The sequence below is a fragment of the Colletotrichum costaricense genome, assembly GCF_030867565.1.
Source record: "Colletotrichum costaricense strain IMI 309622 chromosome Unknown Scaffold_21.1, whole genome shotgun sequence".
Classification (NCBI taxonomy): Eukaryota; Fungi; Ascomycota; class Sordariomycetes; order Glomerellales; family Glomerellaceae; genus Colletotrichum; species Colletotrichum costaricense.
Window position 1 is genome coordinate 863,355 of NW_026848250.1, and position 15,231 is coordinate 878,585.

The 15,231-nt window shown below is 53.5% G+C and overlaps 5 protein-coding genes across 5 annotated transcripts; 2 read left to right on the forward strand and 3 right to left on the reverse strand.

The window, feature by feature from the left end:
* Positions 1 to 476: 476 nt before the first annotated feature.
* Positions 477 to 1,481, forward strand: CCOS01_14819 (uncharacterized protein; the record flags this gene model as incomplete). Its single annotated transcript, XM_060462962.1, has 3 exons — positions 477 to 864; positions 946 to 1,164; positions 1,225 to 1,481. The coding sequence occupies 3 exons, from the start codon at positions 477 to 479 to the stop codon at positions 1,479 to 1,481; spliced, it is 864 nt and encodes a 287-aa protein (XP_060306793.1).
* An 867-nt stretch (positions 1,482 to 2,348) lies between these two features.
* On the forward strand, positions 2,349 to 4,266 carry CCOS01_14820 (beta-glucosidase A; the record flags this gene model as incomplete). The annotated part of the gene is made up of 3 exons (XM_060462963.1): positions 2,349 to 2,395; positions 2,463 to 3,840; positions 3,895 to 4,266. The coding sequence occupies 3 exons, from the start codon at positions 2,349 to 2,351 to the stop codon at positions 4,264 to 4,266; spliced, it is 1,797 nt and encodes a 598-aa protein (XP_060306794.1).
* Positions 4,267 to 4,350: 84 nt separating this feature from the next.
* On the reverse strand, positions 4,351 to 7,120 carry CCOS01_14821 (subtilisin Carlsberg; the record flags this gene model as incomplete). The annotated part of the gene is made up of 2 exons (XM_060462964.1): positions 4,351 to 5,722; positions 5,790 to 7,120. 2 exons carry the CDS (start codon positions 7,118 to 7,120, stop codon positions 4,351 to 4,353), a joined length of 2,703 nt encoding a protein of 900 aa, XP_060306795.1.
* A 1,655-nt stretch (positions 7,121 to 8,775) lies between these two features.
* Positions 8,776 to 10,697, reverse strand: CCOS01_14822 (averantin oxidoreductase; the record flags this gene model as incomplete). Its single annotated transcript, XM_060462965.1, has 6 exons — positions 8,776 to 9,383; positions 9,462 to 9,624; positions 9,714 to 9,910; positions 9,980 to 10,010; positions 10,087 to 10,572; positions 10,629 to 10,697. 6 exons carry the CDS (start codon positions 10,695 to 10,697, stop codon positions 8,776 to 8,778), a joined length of 1,554 nt encoding a protein of 517 aa, XP_060306796.1.
* A 1,725-nt stretch (positions 10,698 to 12,422) lies between these two features.
* Positions 12,423 to 13,840, reverse strand: CCOS01_14823 (GPR1/FUN34/yaaH family protein; the record flags this gene model as incomplete). Its single annotated transcript, XM_060462966.1, has 3 exons — positions 12,423 to 12,510; positions 12,689 to 13,093; positions 13,440 to 13,840. 3 exons carry the CDS (start codon positions 13,838 to 13,840, stop codon positions 12,423 to 12,425), a joined length of 894 nt encoding a protein of 297 aa, XP_060306797.1.
* Positions 13,841 to 15,231: the final 1,391 nt, after the last annotated feature.

Below are 15,231 nucleotides of genomic sequence, written 5' to 3' on the forward strand. Positions count from 1 at the left end.
ACACGTTGGAGTCTCCGAACAGATGAACTTTGGAAATTACGATTGGTTTGTACTCCGACTTTGAATATTGTCTTCAAATTCGATGGTATACCATATCCATGCGTTCACAAGGGCCGGAGACGGTGGCTTTCTGCATCAGAACTGGCTTCCCCAAGGTGCCATCGGCCCTGTCTCACAAGGACAGGACCACTGTAGCGAGATCCCAGGGAAACTTCGTGGTCCATGCCTGTCAACCTAGCTTTATTTCTGGCACATGTTTCAACCTCAGCTCAGCGTCTGTAATCCATGAACTGCGATCTTGGACTCCGGCGAGGGTGTCACTATACAAGAGTCACCAAGCAAACAAACGTACGAGCAAAGCATTCCGTTCATTCACTTTCTGATTTACCATACTAATCGGCTCCTCAGCAATGACTTCCTTGTCTTATCACTAACTTCACTCGAATCTCTCACATCACGCTACTACATACGACACAATGGCAATTGGTAACACCCCAAAATCGGTCATCGTCACCGGCGGCGCCAGCGGCATCGGCCTTACCATAGTACGTCACTTTGCCTCGCAAGGCGGCAAGGTCGCCATCTTCGATGTCAACGCAGCTTCTGGCAAGTCAATCGCGTCTGACGTTGCTTCAGAGTATCCTCAATCTACGGTGACCTTCCACCAATGCGATGTTTCTTCGTGGAAGGAACAGGCTCAGGCATTCTCGGATGTCTATAATGCATTTGGCAGGATTGATATTGTCTTTGCCAATGCTGGTATAGCCGAAGGGATGTCGAACGCCCTTGCAACTATCCACCCCGACGCTCCCCAAGAGCCGAACCTAAAGGTTGTAGCCGTGGATTTGAATGGTGTCGTCTATTGTAAGTGAACCCCACTTCGGATTTCGCTGCTAGTTTCTTCCAATTTGTGCATGACTTCGAGGCTAACATCGCCTTTCGTAGCTGTTAAGCTTGCCATTCACTACATCAGCAAGAACGAAATATCCGAAGGCTCTCGTGGCTGCATCATCTGCACTGCGTCAGATGCCGCTCTTTATCCTTTCCCAGTCGGACCGATGTACGCAGCTGCGAAGGCTGGCGTGATCGGTCTCGTACGGTCGACAGCTCCCATACTTGAAGATCTCAAGATTCAGATCAACACGATGGCACCAGCAGCCTTAGGTAAGAGTCTCAACAAATATCAGGGACAATGTCATCATCAGATCACTAATAAGACGTCAGTCACAAATATCATCCCCGATCCAGAAATGTACAAACACATGGTAGTCACGCCAATGTCTACCCTGATCAAGGGCGTATCGCAGATTATAAATGATACAAGTCTCAACGGCAAAATCGTAGAGATTCACGACGAAAACCCGACCATACGCGATGAGCCCTATCAATTCGTGTCTGATGGAACTCGACACAACCAAGAAAAAGCGTGGGAAATGTTCAAATCCTTCAAGGCTTCGACGGGAGGTCTTCATGCTCCATAGACATGCCACGTTGGAAGTGTTTGCCGTTGAAATACCAAGTTTCCAGTGCACAAAGTAAATGTGCTCAGGGCTTCAGCCGCGCGCGTTCACTCAAAAAGTTTGCTCAGTCTCATCGTGAGATTGACTCCAGTCCCGAATAATGTGACGTCAAACTAGGAAATACTTTACTGCCGCTCACAAGAAATCACACCATAGATCAACCCCAATGTAACCAACCTTCGGATGGCGGGCTCAAATTCGTTGCTTCGTATTCGATACGCGTAAAACTCCAACATCTCAAGCCCTGGACGCATCTTACGCAAGAAACTGGCGAATGCCACCCTAACTATGCAAGAATGTCCCCCGCCTCCAAACTACTTCACGTCTAGTTCTCGGGAAAGCTTTGGCTATCTACCTACCGTGACCCCGCGCTTCACCATATCTTGACTTCCCCGTGGGGAGATCGCAGTGTTGGCAACCAATTGAAAGGGTATTCTGCCATAATATCCAGATGTACGGATCTTCTTCCCCATGCAGCAGCGACGCAGGCCCTCAACACCTTGTGTTTGACTCCTCAATCCTGCCGACATGCCACCGGTCCAAGTCAGTTGTGATTTGCCAGCACGTTGAAGGACTGACTGGGGACTATCGGCTGGCAGGAAGAAGCCATGCCATTACGAACAAACATCTTTACCTATAACGTGAATGTGGTGGCTTTTCTTCGTTCGGCTCTACAACGGGCTCAACCGGAACTAATCTAGGTTGAAGGCCGACTGTGAAGTCAAGTCCGCATCCATCATAGTTGCTATAAAGCCATGCTCCTGGCTCCTTAGCCATAGGGCTCAGAACCATCTGGTAAGATCTCTGAACTGTAGAAGAACAGTCATCATGAGCATCCAGGCAATCATCCTCCACCGGATGTCGATTCTGGCTTCGTAGGTTACCTTCATTGCGTTATCATCAGCCGAAAGACTTGACCCATTGCTGACATCCACGCGAAAGCTGCCTTGTCCAGGTCGCTGCCCAAGATGAGTATCAATGGTCATCCTACAGACCTCTAGAGTACGCCACTCCTGTCTCCGCGGCGATGGACGCGTCCACACATGCCCGCCCCTACTCAGAGTTATCCACCATACTTGAATCACGATCTACCACAACTTGGGATGCTCCTGGTGTGACTCCGACAGATCAAGGCGTGACATTCGGTAATGCCGCCCTATCCTCCCTTTGGGCCCCCATTCCCGTCCTCTCACCACCATTCACCACAACCATCTCACCAACCCCGATCCCTAGCACTGAACTCATCAAGCCGCCGCCTCTACCCCTCCCACCAACACCAGACACAACACTCAATGGGACCCTCAAGTTTCCAAAGACCTTCCAATGGGGATTCGCCGGCGCAGCCTTACAGATTGAAGGAGCCATACAGAACGAAGGCCGTGGCCCGAGTATCTGGGAGAATCGCTTCAGAGGAAACTATTCCTCCTCTGGCCGGGCTGGCGGCGGCCCGCCCGGCATCGCAGCAATGAATTACTACCTCTACAAACAAGACATCGCCCGGCTTGCCGCCGTTGGAGTGCAGTCCTACAGCTTCAGCATCTCCTGGTCCCGTATCGTCCCCTTTGGCGTCCGCGGATCTCCAATCAACAAGGAGGGCATCGACCACTACAACGATGTGATCGACACTGTCCTCGCTTACGGGATGAAGCCCGTCGTGACACTACACCACTTTGATACCCCGGCCTACTTTCAGTCAAACACCTCCTTCTTGTCTTTTGACCACCCAGAGTTCGTCGATGGTTTCCTATACTATGCACAGACGATTCTCGCGCACTATTCGGACCGCGTCGGCACGTGGTACACCTTCAACGAGCCGACCATCGAGGCGGCCATCACCGGTGCATGGCAGCCTAGCCGCTTCGTTCTCGAGGCCCACGCCAAGATTGTGCGGTGGTACCGGGACGTCATCCAGGGCGATGCCCTCTGGAGCATTAAGTTTGACCTTAGTGGAACCGGATTCGCGCTGCCCTTGGACCCGGGGAACGCGTCAGATATCGCAGCCTCAATCAGACGTAACGAGTTCACCATTGGGTACTTTGCGCGACCGTTGTTCTTGGGCGAGAATGTGCCGCAGTCTTTGATCGATACTGTTGGTGATCGAGTTCCTTCTTACACAGCCGAGGAGCTCGAATTGTTCAATGGTACTGCTGACTTCTTTGCGTTTGATATTTACACCGCGTCATACCACTCAGAACCTGAAGGTGGTTTTGAAGCATGTGCTGCTGATGCGGAGCATCCTCTGTACCCTGAGTGCACCGTTACCACCACCTCACGAGGAGGATGGGAGGCAAACTTCCATGGCAATGTTGACAGGCCTGCGGTAAGTCATGAAATCTCGAAACGTAGTAGGATAAAACTGACTCAACATCAATAGGTGCCAGCGGAGCATGTCCGGGCGATTCTCGGATTCCTGCATGCCACGTACCCGACCAAAGGCGGCATCACCATCGCAGAATTTGGCCTCCCGGCTTTCATAGCGTCCAACATGTCTGTACACCATATCCGGAGTGATCTAGCGCAGTCCGAGTTTTACGTCCCCTTCTTGAATGAGGTTTTGAATGCAATCAATTTCGATGGAGTCCACGTCAAGGGGCTGTATGGCTGGGCATATCTCGATAATTGGGAATGGGGTCAGTACGACGACAAGTACGGCGTGCAGGGATATAACCAGACCACCCAGGAGCGGTTTTACAAACGGGCAATCTTTGATTACGCTGGTTTTGTGCAGGAACACATGGAGTCTTGAGGCCATCTAGTGACAAGGAACTTCTGCTGTACGCAATTACGCTTGCGTTATATCTTCTTCGAGATAAGACCCGCAGCTACGTATTTATGCAAGATACTTCAAGATGAACGGCACAGTCTCAACAACATCCCAATCCTCCTCCTTGCTCGCATCCCCAAAAATCCTCAACGCGCGTGCAATAAATGCGTAGCTACCCTCGGGCACAACAGTCCGATCGGCCAAGAAGCCGCCAAAGTTCCACGTGTACCCGAACCTGTGCGCATACGCAACAGGCGACTGCGGCAGCGCGCCGAGAGTCGGGTACCCGAGCACATCAGTGACCTTGAGCGTAGAGTTGCCGCTTCTGCCGAGGGCCACGAGCTCTACGTGCAGATCGGTTGTGCCGACGGTCGGGGTCACGACCATCTTGGGGTAGATGGCACTGCCCGTAGATCCGGGGCGCGGGATGGTGAAGGTCCGGTTCGCAGCGACGGGAATGAGGAAGTGGTTGTCCGTGGAGGAGAGGTAGACACCGTTCAGGCCGAGGCCGGGGACCAGGACGGGGGTTTCACGCATACTTCCGCCGACGCCGAGGTATGGCGCGGACAAGGTCTCGCCGTTGCTTCCTTCGAGGGTTATGTATCCGCTGTACACGGGCAAGAGCGTGGCGTTCAGGCCGGAGGGAGGCACGGCGGTGAACTTGACGTCAGCGCTGCCGCCGGCGGGGACGATCAGGGATTCAGTCTCGAAGTTGATTGTCGCCCACTCGTCGACGGTCGGGGGCGGGGCACGGGCGACGTTAAGCTGGGCTTCGCCCGGGGTGAAGGTGTATACGGTCACGGACTTGGCGTGGCCGAGCTTGTAGGTGACCTCTTCGGCGGCGGTGTTCTTCACGCTGAAGGTGTGCTCGCCGACGAAGTGGTCTGTATCGTTGAAGGAGATGCCCGTCGAGCCGAGGATCGTAGTGGCGTGCGCAGCGTCCCAAGCCTGTACGAGGCCGGCGCCCTGTTGCGGTACAGGAGCGAGAATGTCATCGTGAGCAACGGTGCCATCGTTCCAGGCCTTCGGCTGAGCAGTAGCAGCAATGACGGAGCGTAGGGTCTCCTGGTCAAGGGTACCGCGGACCTGTCCAACGAGAGCGTAGACGGCGGCGACGAAGGGAGTAGACATGGAGGTGCCGGGGTTGACCATGTACTCGCCCTGGTCCCAAGTCCAGGTAGAGAGAATGCCTCCGCCGGGGGCGGTGAACTGGGGCTTCACGTCGAGTTCCCAAGTTGGGCCGTAGCTAGAGAATGGGCTGGTGTACCCGGCGGTCGGGCCATTTGTGATGGGCTCGGCGAAGAGGCCGGAGGTCTTGGGCGGTCCGATGGTGATGGTGACGTTTTCGGCGTGGGCTTTCCACTCCTGGGCCTGGCGGGGCATGACCATTCCGATGCCAAGGATGCCCTCGGTGTAGACGTACGGGGGATATAACCTACTGACCTCCCATTAGCCACCACCCTCCTTACCAAAGGTATCTGAAGTGTGCGGAAAGATAGACTTACGACTCGCTAGCAGGATAGAAAAGGATATACTTCGCGCCTCTGGCGAGGAGGTTCGCGGCCTGAACGTCGGATTGACACCCTGCGTCCATGGAGATCAAGGGAATAGAATCAGTCAAGTCGATATCTGCAGGGATTGGGTTGCAGGCCGTGACATTTGCGCTCGCAATCCACAGACGCAGAGTCACGTTCGCAGTGGTGACGGGGGTGCTGTCAGCCCACCCAAACGCAAACTCGCCCGTCTCGTTAACGAACGTGCCGCGCTTCATGAGGTTAGGCAGAATGGTATTGTCAACGGACCCAATGCCAGCAACAGACTTTCCCGATGCCGGCGAGGCCACAGCCCAGACTCCCAAATTACCAGAGTTGCCAGCCGCAACGACGACAGGAATACCAGCCTCAGCAATGCGCGAGACAGCGACACCAGCAGCATCGCTCGCCCAACCCGAATCGTCGCCCGCAGAGCACGAGATGACATCACTCCCGTCCTCGTAGGCGCGGTAGAAAGCAGACACCAAAATCTCGCTCGTCGTGTACCCAGCGCAACCGCTGACCTTGTACGCGCCGAGCGTGACATCTGGCGCAGCGCCTGTGAACCCGAGTTCGTTCTCCTGCGCCATGATGATACCCGCGACGTGCGTACCGTGGCCCTGGCAGGTATCAAGGGGATCCGCGTCAGGAGTAGGCGTGTCGGAGCTCTCATAGTAGTTGTCCCCCGTAAAGTCCCAGCCGTACGCGACGTGGCAGCCCTCGCCGAAGCAGCCGCCTAGGGCAGGGTGTCTGTAGTCCACACCCGTGTCGACGATGGCGACCTTGATGCCCTTGCCCGTGAACCCGGCCTCGCGGAGCTTGTCGACTTGCGTCATGACGTGGGTGCTGTAGGTGTCCTTGGCGGCCTCGTCACGTCTGTCCTTGAGGGAGCGCAGGAGTGCAGCGCTGGAAGCGGTCCCGTTGCGGCCGATGGATGTGCCCACGGGTTTGGGCATCTTGATCTTGCGGACCGGCCAGACGCCCTTGACACTGAGCTTATCTGCGATCTTGGCGGTGGTGATGTCGGGCTCGCCGGCGTCGTCGACGCTGAAGGAGGCACCATTGAAGAGGCCGAACTTGAGGTCTAGGCGGGGCTTCACGGCAAGACCGTCGGAACGCAGCTCGTCGTAGAGAGCGGAGGGGTCCTGTTCGCCGTTGAGCTCGACGATGTATGCGCCCTGGACGAAGGCATCTTCGTTGACCGCTGGTGCTGCGGGCGCGGCAGTATCGTCGGCGGCAACGACAGCATGCGATGCAGAGGCGAGAAGCCCTATCAAAAGGGAGGCGTTGGAGGAGAACCTCATGGTGATGGCGGTGGACGCTGGAGATGAAACGAATGACCGGCGGTAACGACGGAAGCTCCTTCAATAGAGACGAGTGGGTACATCATGAGCGTATTTATAATGATCCTCTACAAGTGTTTCTGCTTTTCCTGTTGTTGATGTCGTGGAGTTGGGTCTGGGATAGCGATTATGCGAGCCTGCAAGTGACGGGCCACGGATCGTGAGTGAACACGAGAAATTGGGACCTTCCCAAATGGGTAGCAAAATTTCCGGCCCATTGTGGTTCGTGGAGATCTTTGCCTATGCTTGCCGTAACAATTGAGTTGCTCGATAGTTGCCAAGCCGGCAAAGATATCCTCGCTTTCGCATCTTGTCTGCTTTTCCAGTTGTCATACTCGGCCGAGAAATATGGATCAAGATGGAATTCAGAGACGCTCGACCAGTCTTGAGCTTCAGAATGAGATGAAGAGATGAAGAGGGTAGACACCTCGACAAAAGCAATCGCAACTCTGTACCAGCACTGCAAGACCACCCTCGGCCGACAGCCGAACTCAAGGTCGTGGGGCCGCAGGTCGTATTCGAAGATCACAGTGGGCCGAGCGCACGCCGCTACAGTCTTGGAGCACGTCACTACAACAAAGTGAGCAGACGAGCTTAAATTAATCTTCATCCTGGACGCTGTCGATGTGCTCTGATATCCGTATCTCTCAATGTCCAACATCCCCGCCGTAGCCGACAAAGCCGGGGCCCGTTGTTCGTTTTAGCTGCCGGGTGTGGCACTTTTAACCTCGTCCGCATTCATAAGCTTAATCTACCTTAACTTTTGGTGGACTTTATTTAGCCTTAGGTGACCCGGAGTCGGCAAGGGTGCAGCGGCCTGCATATGTCGAAGATAGCGTGATAGAGAACTGCATCAACTGTCAGCCACCTACAGCACAAAATCTCGTATTTTAATCTGCAATGGTATTGAACATTCTCGGTGCGTCTTAAAGAGGCAAGTTATAGAGTCTGAACAGCTCATGTGGACGATCCAATTGGTGGGGTTGTAAAGAGTACAGCGGCAGTCAACAGTGTCTTTTGCATTTGGGGAAGCCGTGGGATCCGTGGAACCCCAACTCCAAATAACGCATTCAGAGGCCAATTAATGGCAACAGAGTCCAAATCCCCAACTGGCGCAAAAGCGCGACGGCTTTCAACTTTGAAAGCTCACCAAAACAAAATAAGATAGCACAACCTGGTTTCGATCCAGGGACCTCTGGGTTATGAGCCCAGCGCTCTACCCCTGAGCTATTGTGCTTGATACTTGTGGGGATGGATGGTGAATCCACATCGATTTGCGCGAATTTTCTTAACCAAGTTGCACCATCGTGAGGTTTCGACGCGTCTTCTATCAACTACATCGCGGTCGTTACCACCGATAAGAGCTTCAAGGACCAATCTAAGCCATCATGTATTCGGGGTTTGCCATCGGTTGATTGTGATATTGTGTCTATCTTTACCAAACCTAACAGGATCCAACAACCGCAACATTGCAGAGAATTTTTAACAAACGCTCTAAAGAACGCGTAAAGGTGAATGCCAACCGATGGGGACTCGTGAACTTAGAAACTCAAGAAATCCTCCTCGTTTGAAACTTGCCTTCCTGTGCCAACCCAATATTCAGAACTCATCCATCTTCAATCACTTTTCACAGGACGCAACTTCACCCACAACGGTGCCTTCTCCCAGACCATGAACACCTTCTGCGTCCCAATCCAATCCCCCTCTGTAGCATTCTCAATATCAAACTGCCACAACAACCTCGCCATGATGATTTTAATCTCGGCATAAGCCAAATTCCTACCAATACAGTTGCGCGGCCCAACCTGGAACGGCTGCGACGCATCACGCTGGTCTCCAGCAAACAGCCGCACGTCCACATCCTCATCGGCTACTCCGTCCTTGTTGCCATCATCCTTTGTAGTCATCCATCGTTCAGGGATAAACTCCTCCGGCAGCGTCCAGTTGAGGGGGCTGTGCGAGGCAGCGTAGATGGGAATGCTGACTGCCGTGCCCTCGGGCAAGAAAACGCCGTCGACGGTCGCGCCGCCGGCGGGCACGATGCGGTGGTGCGGTTGCGGGGAGGGCGGGTAGACGCGGAGAGCCTCTTCGATGCAGGCGAGGAGGTACTTGCAGCTATTGACGCCCGTGAAGGTGATTTCGTCTGGGTGGGAAAAGGTTGAGCGAACTTCACTTGTGAGTTTGGCGAGAACGCGGGGGTTCTGGGTGAGGAGGTATGTGAGTCCTAGGTGATGTTGTCAGTGATGGGTTACCTGTTCTTCCATGAAGCGTGACTGTGGTGGTTGGAAACATGTCGGCTTACCTGCGAGCAAAGTCGCCGTGGTCTCGCTCCCGGCAGCGATGAGGATCTGGGAGTTCCCTTCGAGTTGTTTATAAGACATTTTCCCCGCGTTATACGCCGAAATCAACCTCTCCATAAAATCAGGGACGGTTGCTTCCGTCTTGAGCCGGTGCTGAACCTTCTCCTGAATAGTTTCAATCCAGACATTAGCATAGTGCACGAGGCAGGACCTCTCAAGCTACACCAAGGAGCTTCAATCGGTGGTACACTTACACTCTGAAGATCATTCAGCGTCTTCACATCCTTAGAAATAGTCTTCGGCATCGTCAACAGCGTCGCGGGAAGCTGGAGCAACTTGGGGAGACGGGAGATGGCCTGGTGGAAGGACATGAACTTCGCCAGGGCGAAGAAGATCTGGACCCAAGTGTGAAGGGTCGACGTTGTCAAGCAGTCAAACGACTCGCCAAAGGCTACAAAGGAGCAGTGTCAGATAGGAAGCTAGAGTTGATGACACACGGAACATGGGATGGCAAACGTACTGAGAAATCCGATGAAGTCGAAGGTGAGAAACTGCAAGATATCATCAGTATCACACTCCCTCTCCTGACGCGCTCGCTGTTAAACCGCCAATATCAAGGAAACTTACATTATACCACTCCACAACATCAACAGGCCGTCCTCCCTCCCCCACCTCCCCAAGCTTCGCAAACAAGACATCAACAAACCCCTTCAACACCTCCTCCTGCTCCCTCATAGCCTTCTCCGAGAAGCCATGCGCGAACAACCTACGAATGTACGAATGATACTCCCGGTCCGCATTTATAATCACTGCATCGCCCTTGAGCGCAGAATGATACTTACTGTCTTTACTGAACTCGAGCTGACCGGGCGCCTTGTGCCCGTAAATCTCCTTCCACTGCGGCGCCTTGATGTACGACAGGGAATCGGGGGATGTGCGCACGACGGGGCCGTAGGTGTTGTGTAGCTCGAGAAGGTCGTAGGGAGTGCGACCGTTTAGGTAGGAGAGTGCTGTCCACCATGGTGTTGCCGCTGCGAGACGTGGGCCTGGGAAGGAGGAGAGGGGGTGGAAGTAGATGTTGTAGATGGCGAGTGCAGTGTAGTAGAAGATGGTCTTGTGAGTGATTAGCTATGTTTCCGTATAGTATGTGAAGCTAATTCGACACTTACGATAATGATAGCACACGGGATGAGCAACAGCCCATGATACATGGTTACAGACTCGAAAGCGATAAACATTTTTGTATGTTGTTTTCGATTGCACATGAAAAGGACTTCAGAAATCCAACGCAAGTCAATATAGACTGTGAGAATGAGGGAGAAGAGCCAAAAGGAAAACGCAGCTTCTGAAGCGCATGCTCCAGATATACTACTGTCTTTCCAAGCATAAGTCGTCCACCAGATCACGGACACAGAAGAAGCCGTCCAGAGTGACACGATAGACGGCAGAGCTACCACAGCATCAAGTTATGCAGAATTGTGCAGATCATGGGGACGCACAAGTCATGCACTTCGATACTTGGGCCAATGATGGCGCTACAATCCATCAATTTTGGCGAGATATGCACAACGCTCGTTTTATGTACCAGGAACTTGCATCGTTTCACCCTCCCGCAATGTGGGGTCGGGCTTCTTGAAGAACCCGAAGGCTCTGGCGATGATTCCCCGGATATCACGACTTGGGGTCTCTCAAGCTGTTCAATTGAGCTATCAAACGCCATGTAACACTCGAATACGCAGGAACAATAACCCCAATTTTTGACAACTCAATTAAAGTGTGGTCAAATCCTTCAAGGTTCAATGTCTACCTTATGGATTATAGTCTTCGACTCTTGTCCCTAAAGCCGATTCAGCGGTCAATCCAGATAAGACGAACTCGCGCCTCGTCGGGTTGCGGCTATTGATATTGAGCTGAACACCACCACATCACTCATCCTCTTCCGTGAAGTCCAAACAGTGAAGGTTAAGTATACTTGCGCACGATTGAAGTCAATGACATTTGCTGTTACATACAAACCCGCCGTCGATATTTTGTTCCTCCACAGTCTCATCCCCCATCAAATTCTACTTCTCAACCACTGATTCTCGACGACGAGCGAATTACTACCAATCTTTGCCATTTCAAAACTCTCTACACTCAAACCTCTCCATCCTCATTAACTAAGACCACGCAACAAATCCTTGGATTCAAACTCCTAACCAATATCTAGAGTATAAAACCAACCAAGCTTAACTTCACCATCTCCTCCACATCTCCCCCAAAAAATGAGGTACGCCAAGCCCTCAAGCGCCGCCCCCAAATCCATCCCTCCCCCTCTTCCCGTCCGTTCCTCCCGCCGCTCCGCGAAGCACCAAGAAAAGCGCGGCGAAGTGGCGCATCTCCCGCAATTAATCATACCTTCGGATACGGATGCTTACTCGCTTCATCGCCAAGACACCAGTGACGCCCTCTCCCGAATCGCCGCAACGCCCAGGGGCCCTGTGGCTTGCCGACGTCACAGCATCTTGGTATTGACGTCGAGCGAGCGACGAATGTGCGCCGAACACTCGATGCGGTCGCCGACTTTGACAGTGTTGCGGAAGAGTTGAAATATAAGTTTTGCATGAGATGGACGGGCAAATGAAGTTGTTGCGCCTGTCGCTGAAAACTCCCGATTGAGGACTACCGCAGATACCACATGCATTGCAATTGAGACAATCCTCAAGTTCACTTGATAGACGCCATTGACCATTTCACCCATAATATTGACAGTATATATAACCGCAAGAATCCTTGCATCTGCTCGGCCCTTCGCCGCACCGCTATACTCTCTCGCGTCGTTCACATAGCTTGGCTATAGCACCCCTCATAAATGGGTATCCTAAATCATCGCAGTCGCACCGACCGCACACATCCCATCATATTCCGCGCATTAAACGACTAACAAAAACACACCAAGCTCTCGTGGCAAATGCTGCTCACACTTAGGCGACGTTGCTCTTGGCCCGGCGAATCTCCTTGCCCTTGTCGGACCACGGGAGGTGGAAAACAGGAACCTGGAAGAAGGAGTTGCTGTAGAGAAATTTAGGTATTAGCAAACTGAATCCACATCGCGCGCATTGTTCTACGCTATAGCGCGGCGGGGAGGAGAGGGGAGAAACAGCGACGATGACGGCACGGTCTAGCGTAGACCTGAACCGATCGCCGGTCGAGCGGAAAGGTGGGTGGATAGTATGCACAAAAAACTCACCTATCGTCCTGGAGACCTGCCAGAGCGCAGTACCACGCCAAAAACGCGGCAAGCATACCAAAAGTACCACCGCAAATCTGCAGGTTGCGCGATGCGGTCAACGCACCGTTGTTGGCGGCGTAGTTCTCGCAAGCGAGGAAGAGGAAGGCTAAATCGAGGGTGAAGAAGAGGGAGAAGAAGACCACGGTCGAGCGCAGGGTGCAGAGGAGCAGCAGCGTCGTGAAGATGAACCAGCCCGTCAGGAAGAAGCCGACAGCTGAGTAGTGATCAGAGTAATTGGCAGCATAGGGGCCGTCCGCGGCGATGATGCCCCAGTTGGGGGTCAAGAGGATGCCGTATGCGATCCAGAAGCCGCCGTACGATGAGAGAGCAGTGGCACCAAAGGTGTTGCCAACGGCCATCTCCCTGTGAACGACCAACCGTCAGTAAGCATTGGCGCGGATGAAGGATGCAAAGTGATGACTGGTTTGTGATGCTCGTATTACACAAGCTTCTCCACAGGTTCCCCTGGTCCCGGGCGTAGGCAAGCATCCTGTGGACCAAACTTCCCCGAGTCCCCCATGCTTGTGTGTCTAGCTCGAGGTCCACTCCGGCGCAAAGGAGCGCGTCCATGCTCCACATGAACGCACCGGAGCTTCCGCTTGCGGGGGACATCGTGGAGACGGTTGAGATGAGATGTTGGGGAAGTTTTGGGGACCCTGGCACGGAAAAGGGAAAAAAAGAAAACATGGGAAGAAAAATCTGGACATACCACATGCCAGCGAGGAGCTGGACCAGACCTCCGTATCCAAAGGCGAGGGGGACGGCAATGTTGGGCGCAGTCACGCCGCGAGCGTGGAGGTTGACGCAAGAAAGGACGAACGTCGTGAGGGCGAAGGCCGAGAGACCGAGTGGTGCTGGGTTGGCGAACTTTCTGTGTTCGTACGGCTTCCATACACCGGGTTGGAGCGAACCACCGAATGCCTGCGCTTCTCCTTCAGTCATGTTCCGGTAGTCGGCAACGCGGGAGAAAGGCCCGGCTTGTCGTGAGTATGTGTTTTGGCCTACTTGAGCACCATTGGCACCATTGTAGTGGTCGGCACCAGAGGTATGCACGTCCTTCTCCACGTCCTGTGGAGGGACGGCGTTGTGGTGAGCCTCGTGTGTGGCCATTGTGTGTAGTCTTCCGGGTGTAAGAGGTAATAAGGCAAGTATGTAACCAAAGAGAAGAATGAGTATAGGGGGGTATCTTGTAGCAAGAGTAGGCAAACTCCACGGAAGACGGCACACAACTTTGATGAAGGAAGGTTTCTTTCGACTCCGGGGAATGGGTGGGGAGCAGTCTTTAAGTAATGGGGGAAGAACGGGGTTCGAGGCAAGAAACGATCAAGCCAGGACGAACGGAAGCCGGGGTCGAGGGTCAGCGCAAAATGCAGAATGCTGATGGGCCGGTAGCTTCGTGAACGTGTGTGAACGTCTGGGGTATGTACAGATACGTGGGCCCGACTGGCGCGGAGAACTGGAGATGGATGAGGAGGAGGAGAAGCAGCGTGGAGGACAAAGTGAGGAGAGGAGGCGTCGTCTGCAGGAGGAAGAGGGAGGGAGTGGGTCGAGTAAGATCGCGTAGTTGGTAGACTAAGAGGGTGTGAGGGCGAAAGGCGAGCCGTCTGCTTCCAAGGGCCGATCTTTAAAGCCCAGAGAAGAATAAACCGGGGGACGAAATGGGAATGGGGTGCAACGGAGGCTCCATAATAGATTCATTATTTTTAATATTTTAGGTTGCGATGTCGGGTGGTGGTGGAGTGACCACTGACACGGCGTCGGAGCCCGCCATTGGAAGGGGAGATCTGCTGGAAATGACATGGAAGAAAATCCGCAATGGCGCGAATAAAACCCTCCTCTCGTCTTCCCCAGAGGCCAGACGGGCCGAAAAGGAAGGGTCTGCTGGTAAAGGGGGTTTCCATCGCCATATGCTTCGAAGCCAGCATGCCAGCTCAACGACGACATGCCCAGATCGTATGGAGACGGCCAGCCCTCAGACTGGCGCATTAGTGAGCTTGCAGCCCCTGTGAGAATAGCAGCTCCTGGATCCATCCCCATCAACAGTTCGGCAGGTCTTTGCTTACATCCCGGCCATCCGGTCAGTGATGCAAGTAGCGGGGGAACAAATCCATGGTTGTTGAAGGCAACTTGGTCTTGCCCAGCCCTGGTAAACTCGGTATCCAATGATGGGGAGGAAGGCCGATTTGAGAGAAGAGTCTCGCCATCTCAAGCTCTGAGACATCTTGGAACGGTCATCCTTTCGCCCATCCCCGCTGGTTTGAGCTACTGTCGAATTCCAGTGTTCGGGATACCTAGGTGCGGAAGATTATGACAATTGAGAATACCCAGCAAGAAAACATGCGACGACCAAAGGAGCAATGGAGATGGATAGCTCCCTGTCTTGGGCCACTTGGGAAATCAGTCCACGAGCTGATGTCATTCCCACCTTTTCCGTCACCAGAAAGCTTCTCCAATTTTTTAGGCGTGGCTGCTCTGGTCGCCGTCTGCAACTAGCAAGTAGC